Here is a 16,243-nt window from a genome sequence, read left to right as displayed (position 1 = left end):
ATTTTATTTCTGGCCATCTGTGGCCCACGCTATAGTGAACGTAAAATTGGTAACGCCATAAAGCGGCCGCTCTATTACGGCACTTTCTTTAGCTTTCCTTAGGCGGTGGTCTCCCTGAAGACAAGTTGCCCGCGACCGGCCGCGAGGATCTTCGGAATGATGTATTTGGAAAAACAGCCGCGGTCTCCCTGGACCATCCCTTATGTTTATTAGCAACGGGTGACGGTTAAATTAAAATTATAGTTTTATTGGATGTTAATAGTACATTTAGATGAATTTTCAGTAAAAGGAACTGACCGTAGACCAATATTTGCTTAAAGTAAAGTGGTCAAAGGTAAATCTTCCCATTAGCCATTAATATTCGTCATGAATGAACGGATGGTCCTTGTGATTGTATGCACTAAAACAAACAAAACATTTGCATAAAGCAGTTGGCGTTGTTCCTGTACAGGGAAGTATTAGTTAATTTAAAAAATCGATAAAATAAAATAAAATAAATAATAAAATTGTAATTACTCAGTAGCTGGGCATATTCTTCCATTACAGTCGAATGTATCAATATAAGCCATATCTTGTGGAGTTAACTCGAAGTCAAAAATATTGAAATTTTCCTTAATACGTTGATTATTTACGGACTTTGGAATGGTTATATGACCTAGCTGGATCTGATATCTGAGCAATATTTGCGCCGGTGTTTTTCCGTATTTTTTCGAAATTTCGATCAATTTTGGGTCGTCCATCAATTTGGGATCATCGGGCTTTGCCCAAGGTCTATCTGGTGATCCTAGAGGACTATAAGCTGTGACGACGATATTTTTTGATTTGCAGAATGCACTCAATTTCTTTTGATTAAGATAGGCATGGCACTCTATCTGAAAATAAGTACCATTTTATTTTGCCATTAATCAAAATTAAGATGCACATAAATTACAAAGAGACATTGAATCAATTGCTTAGTGGGATGATTGCGATGATCTAGTTCTGAATATTAACAAATGTAAGGTTACGTATTTCCTTGGAAAAAAGTTAATATTAATTATTACATTCTGTACAGAAGTAACGCGTTACCTATTTTATTATATTGCTGACTATATAATTATTCAGAAATCTTAAAAAATCTTGAAATTACCTTAAAATTTTTTAAGAAACTCTTGCTCATAACAATATATTAAACTGCTTCAAGTTTTAGAAAGATTGGTTAACTTTACGAATAAATAATAAGCGATCCATGTGTATGCAATCCAATTTATATTAAGTCTTCATTAGTTTCATTACTGATGGTTTTAACTTTACTTTCAAAATATGTAATCAAAGTATTAGTACCTGATTAGTCACCGGAGGAATTGTTGCGACTTCCAAGATTCGTTCGATTTGTTTTTTATTAAAATTGGAAATGCCGATAGACTTGGTCAAACCCTTTCTACAGACCTCTTCCATGGCTTTCCACGTATCAGTAATATCGACGTCGCTGGGAATGGCTTGACCACTTGAATCGTAAGGAAACAAAATGTTTCCTTCCTGAAAAAACAATAAGTCTAAAAGTTTTAAAATATTACTAGATATTAAAACTGTATTTAAATACTGTATGTTACATTGTTCTACCTAATTTACTTTTATCAAAATTTTAATGTAGGTATGTATACTATTTTCACTATTCCTTGTATTATAAGGCTATGAGCCCGTAAGTGCAAATTAAATAAAAATCAGGCAGTCATTGAAGAATTGCGGAAGAAACTTAAAACTCTGAAATACTGCCACTGTTTTTTTATATTCCAATTACAGTAGTATTACAAATTAAAATTTCATGATTTCTAAATTAAAATCATTAAAGTTTGTCTAGTTTTCATATCTATAAATATGTTGTCACATGTATGTTGGCAATCCTCATTGTCATGCATCGGCAACCCAATATACATAGTGACAAAGAAGACCAGATTTTCTAGACATCACATTTTGGATATTTCTAGAACAAGGCTAGCCCCTATAAATATTTGCTGTGAGATCGTAACAGTCGGCTGGAAAGAACCTGATCCAATAGGGTTTAAGTTGGTAGGCGCACCTCGTAGTGAATCCAATACTACTCGGCCGTACGGGAAAAAAAGACTTTTGGGTGTCTCATTCTACCAGCCACTAAAGCTGGTGGACGGGCAGTTCGTCCGGACTACGTAGAAAGGTAGGGCGTAGGGCTCTTCAATCTCCTTTCAGGAATCGTGAGAATGGGTGGGTGGTGGTTCGGGTAAGAAAGATGAGACGGACGAAATGAAGGCAGAAGAGAATGAAAGTTTATCTGTGGAATATTACTGCCCCAGCATTTGCCTAAGTTATCCAAGGAATCTACAAAAAAACTTGAACCAAGGCAGACGGACCCGGAATCGAACCGGCGTCCTCCCGAATACTAAGCAATGGGCTAAATCTCTAGGCCATGCCGCTAGGAGGACGTAGGGACAGCTGGGTATCTTTTAAAGATTTCCTTCTTCCAAGAAAATAAAAAAAGTAATAGCCAAGAAACATGTAGGTAAAAATTTAACATAAATTATTAAGTCCACAATTCATAAATCTACGACCATTTGATTTTATTTCTGGCCATCTGTGGCCCACGCTATAGTGAACGTAAAATTGGTAACGCCATAAAGCGGCCGCTCTATTACGGCACTTTCTTTAGCTTTCCTTAGGCGGTGGTCTCCCTGAAGACAAGTTGCCCGCGACCGGCCGCGAGGATCTTCGGAATGATGTATTTGGAAAAACAGCCGCGGTCTCCCTGGACCATCCCTTATGTTTATTAGCAACGGGTGACGGTTACACGTTGTACGCAACAGTTGGGGTTGTTTTGGAGAATATCGACGGGCGAACGCCACACGGGTTGTTCAACAAATTGGGTATTTCAATAAAGAGACGAAATAATAATCAAATTACTACCATGCAAATCTGTCATCAATGGCATTAATTGATTCTTTCGATATTCGGATATATACAGGGTGTTTCTGAAATAAGTAGCAAGCTTGCAGTAGATGATAGAGCACTATAAANGAGACGAAATAATAATCAAATTACTACCATGCAAATCTGTCATCAATGGCATTAATTGATTCTTTCGATATTCGGATATATACAGGGTGTTTCTGAAATAAGTAGCAAGCTTGCAGTAGATGATAGAGCACTATAAATAGTACAGGGAAAGGCCAGTCCAGCCTTGATAGGATTACGCAGGAAACAACAACAATTCAAGGCCGCATTTAATCACCTGGTCATCGTCAGTATCCGTGTTGGATTTGTTTTGTATTTTTGTACTTATGCCTTGTTTGTTATTCGTTAGATTAGATTAGATTAAATGTGATTGACGATGTTTATGTTGCAACCTGCCTACAGTAGCTCTGGTGGTAGGTAAGTCAACGTGCCATTGACATAGGTCAGGGATGGCGAACCAATGGCACGGGTGCCATTAGTGGCACGCAATACAATATTTTGGGCACGTCACTAATATTTCTGTGATTCATTCTTTAATCAAGGAATCTTCAGCGAGATTTTCTCAGTTTACAGAATTATCAGAGATACTCAAGTTTACTATGTACCCTGATGTGACGTCATTTGATAAACTGAATTTGTCCCAATTCGATTGGTTGGATATTGAAGAATTTGAAATGCAGTTGATTGATTTCCAGTATTTTGAGTTGATGTTTTTTATTATTTTCCCGATAATTACAGAAACCAAATTATCTCATGGCACGTCTATGACCTGATTAAAAACTTCTCTTTATAAAAATAACACGTCAATACGTAAAGGTTCGTCATCCCTGTCATAGGTCAATAACAACCTCAAAGGTGGTGTAGAAATTTGCTTTACATTTAATATAATTACAGTTACCTATCCATAGGGTATTAATTAATCTATTAATGTTTACATAACGTTAATTTTATTTTTCTTTGGTGTACTTAATACCATGTTGACGTGTACTATAAATAACACTGTAAATTATCAGCGATAAAAAAAGTTGTTGTTTAATTAATTTTTATCACAATGGGTACCTGAAAACATTATTATGTGTAATAACATAGTAGTACGTTGTTGATATTTACATTAAACGTTGAACAACCAGTAGTGTATTTTTATAATCTCCATCGGTTTTGCTGCTCAGTTGTCGTAACTGTGCACTCATACCTGCGTTGCCAAGCTCAGGGCGGGCTTTTGATTGCAATTTATTTTTTTCTTACAATTTTTTATTGTCAATTCGTTTCCCTATTTCATCTGTTAACACCCTCCAAAGCTAGCTATTTATTTCAAAAAACACCCTGTATATAAACATGTAGATTATAAGATACTACAAATGGCGCAGTAAACGTCATCTGTAGCACGATGCTACATTTTAGTATAAAGACCACTTCGAATTATTTTATTCGATTAAGCTAACGTGCCTATCACGTTGAGGTTGGCTACGCCGGGATTCGTTTTCAGCAAGTAGATATCCACACAAGTGGACCTTGTTGGAGCATACGTACAGATGGCGTTTACTGCGCCATTTGTAGTATTTTCTAAAACGCACTATTAAGACAGCAGGTAAAAGTTGGTCTGTGTTCTGTCAGATCTGCCTGCGACGCGCTGATGAGATATAAAAAGATCGAAATCGCGATCCGCGTCTGGCAGTTTCGACAGAATATAGACCACTTCGAATTATTTTATGTAGATTATTTGTAACAAATATAAAGATTAATAGAGAACGTATTTTTTTTCTTATTTATCTAAATTAATAACGAAATAAGCAGTCTTTTATGGTTCATCATGAAGAAACTAATTACCGAATTAGTACGCGGGTGTGTTGAATTGAGATACTGCATTCAAAAGATGAGAATTAAACCTTCTAATGGGAACAGACACACGTTTGTTGTAAGAGAGACCGTGAGCCCGCAACTGAAAATGGGTACATGTTCGTCGCGACGCCGCTGCACGTCGTCGGTCGTGGATTGCGGGTGAGAGAGACTACCGCAGCGAGCGGCATGGCCTAGACGTTTAGACCATTGCTTAGCATTTGGAAGGATACCGGTTTGATTCCGGGTTCGTCTGTCTTGGTCCATGTTTTTCTGTGGTTTCCTTGGATCACTTAGGCAAATTCTGGGGCAGTAATATTCCACAAATAATGTTTCATTCTCTTCTGCCTTCAATTCGCCCGTCTCATCTTTCTCACCTGAACTATCACCCACCCATTCGTACGATTCCTGAAAGGAGGTTGAAAAGGGCCTTCCGCCCTACCTTCCGACGTAGTCCGGAGGGACTGCCCGCCCATCAGCATTACTGGCTGGTGGGAATGAAACACCCAAAAGTTTTTTTTTTAGAGTCCACCGCTTTAGAAATCAAAGCTTTATAGCCGAGTACGCGGCGTCATTATCCGGCACCTAGCCTTACTTACAAACTTACCTTCCATGCCATTGGCCAATGGACAAGGTACAAATCTAGATAATCCAAACCCAAATGTTTTAAAGTAGTTTTGAGTGCACCTTCTACCAAATCGGGACGATGGTACGTATTCCAAAGTTTACTGGTTATGTATAAATCTTCTCTTTTAACGGTTCCATCTTTAATCTTAGCTGCGATCGCCTCACCGACTTCCTTTTCGTTTTCGTAAACGTGAGCACAATCAATGTGCCGGTATCCAATATCAATAGCATACTTTACAGCCTGAGTTACTTCACCAGGTTTGGACTAAAATTTCCATGTAAATAAAATGTTTTTTTTTACTGAACAAAAATTGCAAATTAAGATAACTTGTACGTATCTACTGATTTGTTGTTCAAAAAAACAAGTGATGTGAATTATAAAAACGAAGATAATATAAAATTTACTAATTAACAGATAATCAAACTTTCAAAATTCGGTGTTGAAATTGTAATTTTATCAATTTTAATAGTAAACATAACATATCATTATTACAACTAAAGTTAGATAACTATTATATTTGAATCTCACCTTCCAGGTTCCTAAACCGAAAAGTGGAAACTTTTGACCATTATTGAATGTAGTGAAGGGAACGTTGACCATTTTAATAGTATGTTATTTAAAAAACTACTTTTAATTGATACAAACTGAGGTATTTATAATTTTATTCGCGTTTTCGGCTGATGTTATTTTTGTTCTGTATAAAATGTAAGTTAGGTATTATATAACCAAGCAACGCTACCGAAATTATCGACAACTGCCAGAAAACTGCGCGGCTGAATTCGGGACAGTCGGAATTTGCCGTTAGTTTGTGCGTTCCGCATATTTATATGTTACGTCACACAAATGTAAACAATCTACGCGCACAAACACAATATAAACTCAATTAGCGCCTATGTACGTACAGTGGTTCTCATAAATAATTAATCGCCATGTATAGTATCAATAAGGAACATTGGAAACATTAATTAAAAGCAAGTCTTTGATCATATTAAATACAAAAGGTTATCAGCATTATAATATAAAACCTTTCTCATTAAGCGCTTTTATTGCTGATGAAGGAATGTAAGTGAATGGGGCCGTTCGAGTCGATGACGTAATTCACAAATACAATTGTTTATTTTGTAACTAATATTACTTCAAGGATACAGAGATAATAAATAATATTATATAACAATATTAATATTATCTTGTTGTTGATTCACCGAACTAATTTATTATGTAAGTGTAATTATATGTACAGAGTGTTTCTAAAAATAAAGTAACAAGCTTTGGAGCAATAAGGAATCGCAAGATGAGTAATGTAACGTGGTTACGGGACCATCATTAGGTCGTCAGTCCTAAGACTGACTAGACACGCACCTCCACTCTTTCCTATCCTGAGCTAAACTTCGCATTTCCCTAAAACTAGAACAGCCCACATCCTTTACTATTTGCGAAGAGTAATCTAATCTAGGTCTACCTCTACCCCTCCTAACTCCTGTTTCTGCCTCTAATATGTCTCTGACTAGACCTTCATGTCTGAGAAGGTGTGCTACCAACCTATCTCGCCTACTTCTTATTGACTTCCATAGAGTCCTCTATTCAACTATTTTTTCTAATACCTCTCCATTTCTGTTCACGCTATCCTCATCATTTGCCCGTAACACCACGGGAAAACATTTAAGAAAAACTATGAAACATTCTAAGAAATTCCATGACACGAAAAATCATAATATTCACCCAAAACATAAGACAAAAAGGTGATCTCTCTGAAAAATCATAAGAAATAATGAAAAACTGAGTAATGTATTATCATTTTATCGTATCCTTACTTAATCTGCGATCAGTGTAAAATAAATTTAAAATAAATGTTAAAAAAACAAAAAAATAGAAAAATGAGAACTTATATAACAATGATCTTCATCCCTATGAGTGCAGTTTTAGATTTCAGATACTTAATCGTTCATAATTTTTAATAGGAAAACAATAAAGAATAACTATGAAAATTTAGACGTGCTTTTCATTAATCTTCATAGTATTTTATATTATTTGTCATAATTTTTTTTACGTCAGGATACATTGAAGTTATTATTAAAACCGCCTTTCAAGAAATTCCTTTATTAACCTTTAGACTGAAAATGCCACTACCCAGTCGTGCGGACGGCTGGGTGTCTTGAAGATTTCCCCTCTTCCGAGAATTGGTGGGTTTTACTTTAATTATAAGAGAATTCCATAGAGTTCTCTATTCACCTATTCTTTCTAATACATCTTCATTTTTAACCTTCACTCTCACAAGCTCGCATGTATGACAGAAAATTTCTGCATTTAAGACAATTATTGTGTCAGTAAATAGAAAAATTTGTGCTTAGAATTATTAAAAAAAAAAGAACGTAAGTATCTAACTAAATAAGCAAAATCAAGACTTAACACGCAAGACTAAGACCGAGACTGTATCAGCAAGACCAAGACCGATACCAATACTAGGACTCATCACTAACTTTGATGCTTCACACTTCTGCAGTGATCACGAAAATAATGAGTGAAGTCCCTAATGTTATTCGGTGCAGCAGTTAATAAAATTTGTTGGAAGAGGTAATTCTATTTTCTTCATAACCATGCTTAAAATTTTTCGATTTATGGTGTACCCAGGTTTAGTTATAGTAATCCTTTCCTACCATAACCTAACCTAAACCTCGGGGGTTGGACCTTATGTACACCAATCAGAAATACGTTAATGGCGGAATGACTTTCCTACCATAACCTATATAGCATACTATTTTTTTTGCAGTAATATTGTATCTCATATAGTAGTATTGATGCTTTTGAAATAAATCGATTATTTTTTTATCAAATAAGTACGTAAAATTAATGTCTTTTTACAATACTGACTAATCGTGCTGTATTTCTTCACTAAAATTAATTCGTTATTGCGCGTATCTCAAAAAATAATAATTGTAATGGGCTGTAATAAAAAATTCAAATTAAAATTATAGTTTTATTGGAAGTTGATAGTACATTTAGATAAATTTTCGTTAAAAGGAACTGATCGTATACCTACCAATGATTGCTTAAAATAAAGTGATCAAAAATAAATTGTCCCCCATTAGACATTAATATTCGTCATGAATGAACGGATGATCCTTGTGACTGTATGCTCTAAAACAAACAAAACATTTGCGTAAAGAAGTTGTACCTGTATAGGTATGAGTTAATCTAGAAAATCGATAAAATAAAATAAAATAAATAATAAAATTGTAATTACTCGGCAGCTGGACATATTCTTCCATTACAGTCGAATGTGTCAATATAAACCATATCTTGTGGAGTTAACTCGAAGTCAAAAATATTGAAATTTTCCTTAATTCGTTGATTATTTACGGACTTTGGAATGGTTATATGACCTAGCTGGATCTGATATCTGAGCAATATTTGCGCCGGTGTTTTTCCGTATTTTTTTGAAATTTCGATCAATTTTGGGTCGTCCATCAATTTGGGATCATCGGGCTTTGCCCAAGGTCTGTCTGGTGACCCTAGAGGACTATAAGCTGTGACGACGATATTTTTTGATTTGCAGAATGCACTCATTTTCTTTTGATTAAGATAGCCATGACACTCTATCTGAAAATAAGTACCATTTTGTTTAGCCTTTAATCAAAATTAAGACGCACTTAAATTACAAAGAGACATTGAATCAATTGCTTATTGGGATGATTGCAATGATCTAATTATTAATATTTGCAAATGGAAAGTTATGTATTTCATTGGAAAAAAGTAATATTAATTATTACATTTTAATACTTAGTTATTTGCCTTTTAATTGAAACAATAGTTATTCTATGCAGAAGTATTGCGTTATCTATTTTATTATACTGCTCACTACATAATTATTCAGGAATCTTAAAAAGTCTTAAAATATAAAATTAGGTTTATGTTCAATTATAACGATCCATTTTCGTATTCAACTTAGTAAATGGTTTCCTATATTAACAGTCTGTCTCTTATGAATCCCTTTACGTATAGATATTTAAATTGCACTCCAAATCCTAATGTCATTCAGAAACGATTGTTAGGTCAAACTTTGCACACAATAAAATGAAGTGAAACTGAGACTCAGAGTCGGATTCTATAAGAACTAAGGAAGTTCCCTCCTTCAAATACTATACCGAAGAATATTGTATCCATTACTACCAGGGATAGAGAGGTATACAATAATATAATATAAAGCTAAACATTTCAGCTCTGCCGCAAATCAATGTTAATTTAATTTTGTTATATTATTGCAGGTATATATCTTTTAGTTCAATTAACGAGGTCCTTTTTCCATCGAAATTGACCACTTCCGTTACGACGCAATTTTATTTTTTGTCAAATAGTAAAAAAATGCTCTGATTCTGAATTTCGTTATCCACAGTTGCGGGGCAACATTTGTTAATTTAACAATTACCGAAAAAACAAGATTTTTTTACTTTTTCCGAAATATATACTCTTTAGTGAATTTTACGTCATATGTATCTTACATGTTTTTTATTCTCCATATACTCAATTGACTAAAAAATGACACTGGTTTGCATTCAAAATAAAAAAAAATATTTTTTTTGCTACCTCGAGTTTTGGAAAGATTGATTACATATTAACTTTACAAATAATGAGCAATCCATGTGTATGCAACCCAATTTACATTAAGTCTTCGTTAGTTTCGTTACTGATGGTTTTAATTTTACTTTCAAAATACCTAATCAAAGTTATAGTACCTGATTAACCACTGGAGGAATTGTTGCGACTTCCAATATTCGTTCGATTTGTCTTTTATTAAAATTGGAAGTACCAATAGACTTGGTCAAACCCTTTCTACAGACCTCTTCCATGCCTTTCCATGTATCAGTAATATCAACATCGCTGGGAATGGATTGACCATCTGAATCGCTAGGAAACATATCGTTTCCTTCCTGCAAAACAACAAGTCTAATACTTTTAAAATATTACTAGATATTAAAACTATAATTGATCCGACGAGACTTGAACCTTGACGAAACTCTTGTACAAACTAGAGTGGGTGGATCGGCTTGCGAGTTTCGATGATTTAGGAAGCCGGACCATAGGTTCAACCATCATGGGGGGTTGTTAAAGAGAAACCAGACTAAGACAAGTCCCTGAAAGAGGGCAGCTGCTCTTTCAGTACTCAGAGTGGCAGAGATTATGAGGATCGGTATGGCACTCTGATGCACAATACTACTAGGCAATGAGAAACCACCACATTATGATCCCAGGTAAAACGTTCAACTACTGAAATTAAATGATGGCGTCCTCTGGGATAAAGTACTCCAGACGTAAACTAGTCCCCCATTCGAATGTCCGGGGGGGGGGACTACCTCGGGGGTTGTCATCAATAAGTGCAATAGGGTTAGATGCAATATTTGAGGCCAGTAGGGAAATTGGAAAATTTAAAAGTAGAAATGAGTAGAATTAGATATAGTAGGCAATAATGAAGCCCGTTGGCCGGAAGCTGGAGACTTCTGGAGTGGAGACTTTAGAATAATACATACAGGATCGGTGGAAGGTAATTCGGAGGTAAAGGTAGGAGACGAAAAATTAGAAGTAGTGGCCGATTTGAGGTTTCTGGGAAGTTAGATAAGTCAGGATGGAAGAAGTAGTAGGGATATTAAGCAGCGGATAGCGCAGGGTTATGTCGCCTTTAATAAAAAGAAGTCACCTCTATGTTCGCGAACGGTCGATTTAGAAATTCGAAAAGGTTTGTTAAACGTGTGTTTAATCTGTCGCGTACCGGATCTAAACCTAGTACTAGGTACATATCTAAAAACAAACTTACTTGCAATGCCATTGGCCAATGGATAAGGTACAAATCTAGATAATTCAAACCCAAATTTTTTAAAGTAGTTCTGAGTGCACCTTCTACCAAGTCGGGACGATGAAACGTATTCCAAAGTTTACTGGTTACATACAAATCTTCTCTTTTAACAGTTCCATCTTTAATCTTAGCAACAATTGCCTCACCGACTTCCTTTTCATTATCGTAAACATGAGCGCAATCAATGTGCCGGTATCCAAGATCAATAGCGTACTTTACAGCCTGAGTTACTTCACCATGTGTTGACTAAAATTTTCATGTAAATAAAAAATAAGTATCAACATTATTTCAAGGTTAGAAGCTATCGAAATGTGGTGTTATAGGCGAATGATGAGGATAACGTGGGTAGAAAAGGTTAGTAATGAAGAGGTATTAAAAAGAACAGGAGAACAGAGGACTCTATGGAAGTCAATAAAAAATAGGCGAGATAGGTTGGTAGGACAGGTATGACGGTCTAATCAGAGACATATTAGAGGCAGGAACAGGAGTTAGGAGGGGTAGAGGTAGACCTAAGTTAAATTACTGTTCGCAAATAATTAAGGATGTGGGATGTTCTAGTTTTAGGGAAATGCGAAGATTAGCTCAGCATAGGAAAGAATGGAGGTACGTGTCCAACCAATCTTAGGACTGATGACCTTATGATGATGATGAACATTATTTCTTCTTTTTTTACTGAACAAAAATTGCAAATTAAGATAATTTCTACGTATCTACTGATTTGTTGTACAAAAGAAATATGCAGAAAACATCATCATCATCATATGGTTGTTCGCGAGCATAGAAAACAAGTGATGTTAATTACGAAAACGAAGATAATATAAAATATACTACCTAACAGATAAAGAAACTTTTAAAGATTCGGTTTTAAAACTTTTGGAATAAGAAAATCGCAAACAGTAATTTTATCAATTTTAATAGTAAACATTATGTATCAATATTATAACTAAAGTTAGTTAACTATTATTTTTGAATCTCACCTTCCATGTTCCTAAGCCGAAAAGTGGAAACTTTTGACCGTTGTTGAATGTAGTAAACGGAACGTTGACCATTTTTTGTTATATTATTTTACAACTACTTTTAATTATTACAAAATTGAGGTATTTATAGGTTTATTAATGTTTTCGTCTGCTGTTATTGTTGTTCTATATAAAGTGTAGGTTAAATATTAGATAACCCACCAATGCTACCAAAATTAACAACAACAACAGCCAGAAAACAATAAGAATTTGCAGTTGGTTTGCACGTTCAGTTACATCCACCGACCTTTGCCCCTACCTATGGGCCACGCCACCGGCCGTGACACTTATTTTATTATATAAGCTCGTAATTTACTCATTCATTTAACAGTCTACTCTATAGGTAAAACCTATGTCAGTTGTTCATTTTATCAATAAAATCTAATAAAATTTCTGATAACCGAACCAAATAATAAATGTGTTAAAACGGTGTTTTTAAAACCCTCATTCTGACATTGTACCTACGTTTTAACTGACGCTGCCTGCAACAAGATGAAGAAGGTGGAAATCTAAAAATTTCACCCCAACCAGGAACCAACATCCCTGGAAAAGACTTCAGACCCCTGGAACACCATTTCAATTACTAGAAGAGTCGTTTATCTTCGACTGGACCATTCCTGACGAGCCGTTCCACTAGAGGATTAGGATCTTCTGTTTTTATAGTCTTCTCCCCTTTTCCATTTTAATTATTGCACGGAATGGTATCTCTCGACGAGCTTTTAAAATTAGTCAAAGCTTTGGGCGAAGTCATCGCTTCATTTGATGGTTTTCCAGAAAAAGTAGATAGATTAATTTCGGATTGTGATAATTTTGACGCCAATGTGGTAGAGACACAACTCCGGCCTATAGAAATTTAAAATTTCGACACATTGTAAGTAAATTAACGGGCAGAGCATAATCTGCATATTTGGTAAAAAGACCAAGTTATTGGTCTACCCAGAAACCTCCAGAAAATGCTGATTTGTTATTCAATCAACTAATTTCCTGTGTTAGAAAATCTAATGAATTTGTTCTATTTTATTTTAACAAAATTAGCAGGTATTTTTGAAAGTGATCCGATTCGAAACGCATTAATGAATCACAATAAAAAACAAGTAGTTAGTATTTTTAAATTATCTGTAGAGGAACCCTATTATTCAGATTTAAAAGTAAGAAGGACAATTTAATTTCATCATCGTAGGCTCTTAATTACTGTAAAGAATTAGACAATGAAAATAAAAAATTAGAGATACACAAGCAAATGGCAGGTCATTCCAAAAAGTCACAAAAAAAAAAAAAAACTTTTGGGTGTTTCATTCCCACCAGCCAGTAATGCTGGTGGGCGGGCAGTCCCTCCGGACTACGCCGGAAGGTAGCATTTTTCAAGTAATTGAAGAATTATTAATATAATATTAATAAATTCAGAGCAATTTTGTTCTCGATCTTTATAACAGCCATCTGTGTAAGTTCTTGAAACTTTAATTTTAATGGATCGTCATGAAATTTAGCTGAGCTCTCGTTCATTAATTTTCAGACTAAAATCTCAAAGTTGCAAGCCCATGGCAGATTCCGTATCATAAATCATTTTCTTAAATTCGGTTGTCGAAAGTTTTAGGCGGATTGAATACGTAAATGCCTCGGAAATTTATTATGGCTGTTAAAACGGACACGTTTTGGCCTAGCAGACGAAATTTTTCAATTGAGATTTTAGAAATATACCACAATCAATTTTAGCGAAATAGTGAGAATAAAAATTCTGTTTGAAATAACAAGATTGAATAAATAAAAATTTTAATCACTTTTCCCGAAATTAAGGTAAGATCAATAATACGTCAGTATAGGTGTTTAAGTGACAACAGTCAATTGTAGATATTATTTGTTTCAAAGGTCTGATAAGAATTTCATAGTCATCTTCGTAAAAAAATAAACGATTTTAGTTGCTTTTATAAAGAACAGTAGATAATTTGAAAACTAGAAACGATCGGTATAGGGCGGGAGTCGGCAACCTGCGGCTCGCGAGCCACATGCAGCTCTTTGGATGTGAAGCTGCGGCTCTTTAGTTCCATACGAAAATATTATGTATTTTATAAAAAAAAACATTTAAAAATCGTTCTGAATTGATTAACGACGATTAGGCACTGATTCTATCTCTCAGCCACTTGTATTCGCTTTTCACCGCATCCTAATAGTCTTCCAGATTGTTACAGTGAGGTGAAGAAGTTGGCATGTGGAGAGCTGACTATCTTCGGATCGACATATTCGTGCGAGCAAGCCCTTGCATGAATATAATTAAAATTAAAGTAAGAAGCCAACTAACAAATGAAAATTTAGAGTGTGTTTGAAACTTAAAACAACAAGTTATGAGCCATATTTATCCAAAGTTTCTAAAATCATGCAAAGCCAACACTACCATTGAATTTGTTTGCTCAAATGTATGATATTATTCTTTTTTTTATTCTAACTACAAGTTACATTGTTTAGTAAAGTTTAAATTTTCTACTTAAATAACCATGCAAAGCCACGGCACCCATTGAATTTGTTTGCTCAATTGTTTGTTATTGAAGTACAACTTAGTGTTGTATATAAATAAATAATTTTTCTTATGAATAAATAGATATTCTTTCTTATGAAAAAAATTTATTTAAATGCGAGTACTATTTATTTTTGGCAAGAAAAAAATTTGTGACTCTGTAAAAACTTTGAAATTTTGTAAATTATAATTTTNCAAGAAAAAATTTTGTGGCTCTTTAAAAACTTTGAAATTTTATAAATTGCAATTTTCGACTCTTCTGACTCAAAAGGTTGCCGACCCCTGTTATAGGGAATTATAATTCGAAATAGAATAAAATTCTGCATAAGAAGTGAACCAAATCCGGCATTAAATATCTAACACCCAGTATGTAATTAACCCACTTTGAAAATAAGGACGGGAAGTTTAAGGGTTTAGCTATCTCTAAGAATATCGTTGCTGCAGCTTTCTTATTGTAAAATAGGAAGACTTCTTTGCTACCTACTATTGTGTGGTACTTTTAAAAAAAAAAAGTTAAAATCTCGAAAACGGTAAATTTTAGTAGGAAAGCCTTATAAGAGTCTACCTAAAATTATAAGCAGAATTCAAAACCGTCATAATATGCAGGATGTTTAATTTAAATTAACGAAATTGATGTCAACTTCCTGTATAACCGGAAGTGTCATACATATAAATGTCGTTATATTAATTGAGGAGAGGAATATTAACAAATAATTTCCGAAATATTCTAATGCGTAGTCTCCGTGGGACACCCTGTATATGTATATATAAGGAATAAATAACAGGAAATAATAAAAAATGTTAACCGTTATATTACAAATACAGCAAGGAGTAACTAATTGTTAATATATTTTATTTCAATTGACTGTGAAGAGCGATTAAAAAAATTAATGAATATCGATATTAAAAAAAAATGTGGAACGCTTCACGATTTTGCGTGTCATCCTTGCGCAGGGGCCATGCTAATCTTCTCTGTATCGTTCCAATTTTAGTATATGTACCGCCGAAGCGAGTACGGCAGTGGGAGTTTATAGTAGGTATATATACTAACTGCGCGGAAATAAATATTGGTGAGAGGTAATCGAATATAAATAATAATTTAAATTTAAAACATTGTAATGCTTCACTGTTCTGCCACTAGCTCAAGAAATATATAATAAAAAGATGTGTAGAAGGATATTTAGTTTGATTGAGCCATATTCCTTTAAATAATTAAAATAAAATTCGCTATTACATTTGTGTGCTGCTGTGGCTTCCAGCTCAACTGTACGCTGCTGATGTGTAGTTAAATGTACGAATATCGATTTTACTTTAGTACACGGACTAATACGGGACGAGCAGGAGGTTTGAATTTCGTAAAGGACGTTATTCCGTCCATAAGTTATTACAATGATAAAAAAATCAAGAAACTGCGGTATCAACAGAATTATCGATTATGCAGCCAT

General features: G+C 34.5%; 2 protein-coding genes, 1 long non-coding RNA gene and 1 other non-coding gene across 7 annotated transcripts in view; all 4 read right to left on the bottom strand.

Annotated features, from left to right (window-relative positions):
• LOC108738731 overlaps positions 1–16,243 on the bottom strand; it is a 469,009-nt gene that overhangs the window by 42,164 nt on the left and 410,602 nt on the right. The gene's annotated exons all lie outside the window — the stretch shown is intronic.
• On the bottom strand, positions 232–6,222 carry LOC108738739 (aldose reductase). Its single transcript, XM_025980310.1, has 5 exons — positions 5,957–6,222; positions 5,408–5,692; positions 1,324–1,518; positions 517–872; positions 232–400 (listed from the first exon to the last, which is right to left on the bottom strand). Exons 1-5 carry the CDS (start codon positions 6,026–6,028, stop codon positions 355–357), a joined length of 954 nt encoding a protein of 317 aa, XP_025836095.1. The 5' UTR covers positions 6,029–6,222; the 3' UTR covers positions 232–354.
• LOC108738738 (aldose reductase) lies at positions 8,389–12,359 on the bottom strand. Its single transcript, XM_018472296.2, has 5 exons — positions 12,251–12,359; positions 11,235–11,519; positions 10,159–10,353; positions 8,670–9,025; positions 8,389–8,563 (listed from the first exon to the last, which is right to left on the bottom strand). Exons 1-5 carry the CDS (start codon positions 12,320–12,322, stop codon positions 8,518–8,520), a joined length of 954 nt encoding a protein of 317 aa, XP_018327798.1. The 5' UTR covers positions 12,323–12,359; the 3' UTR covers positions 8,389–8,517.
• LOC112906359 lies at positions 15,708–15,814 on the bottom strand. The gene has a single exon (XR_003232294.1). It is a non-coding gene; the product is annotated as a U6 spliceosomal RNA (small nuclear RNA).

The sequence above is a fragment of the Agrilus planipennis genome, unplaced genomic scaffold, assembly GCF_000699045.2.
Source record: "Agrilus planipennis isolate EAB-ADULT unplaced genomic scaffold, Apla_2.0 scaffold192, whole genome shotgun sequence".
NCBI lineage: Eukaryota > Metazoa > Arthropoda > Insecta > Coleoptera > Buprestidae > Agrilus > Agrilus planipennis.
Note: the sequence above shows the minus strand (reverse complement) of the source record. Positions and strands in the feature narration are given on the sequence as shown.

What these genes read in the sequence shown, in the direction of transcription:
- LOC108738738 (XM_018472296.2), bottom strand. Translation starts at nt 12,322, where the DNA reads ATGGTCAACGTTCCGTTTACTACATTCAACAACGGTCAAAAGTTTCCA. An exon ending in TCGGCTTAGGAACATGGAAG is followed by an intron (nt 11,520 to 12,250) that starts GTGAGATTCAAA and finishes TGAAAATTTTAG; the next exon opens with TCAACACATGGTGAAGTAAC. An exon ending in ATTGGCCAATGGCATTGCAA is followed by an intron (nt 10,354 to 11,234) that starts GTAAGTTTGTTT and finishes GTTGTTTTGCAG; the next exon opens with GAAGGAAACGATATGTTTCC.
- LOC108738739 (XM_025980310.1), bottom strand. Translation starts at nt 6,028, where the DNA reads ATGGTCAACGTTCCCTTCACTACATTCAATAATGGTCAAAAGTTTCCA. An exon ending in TTCCTCCGGTGACTAATCAG is followed by an intron (nt 873 to 1,323) that starts GTACTAATACTT and finishes ACTTATTTTCAG; the next exon opens with ATAGAGTGCCATGCCTATCT. An exon ending in AGAATATGCCCAGCTACTGA is followed by an intron (nt 401 to 516) that starts GTAATTACAATT and finishes TGTTTGTTTTAG; the next exon opens with TGCATACAATCACAAGGACC.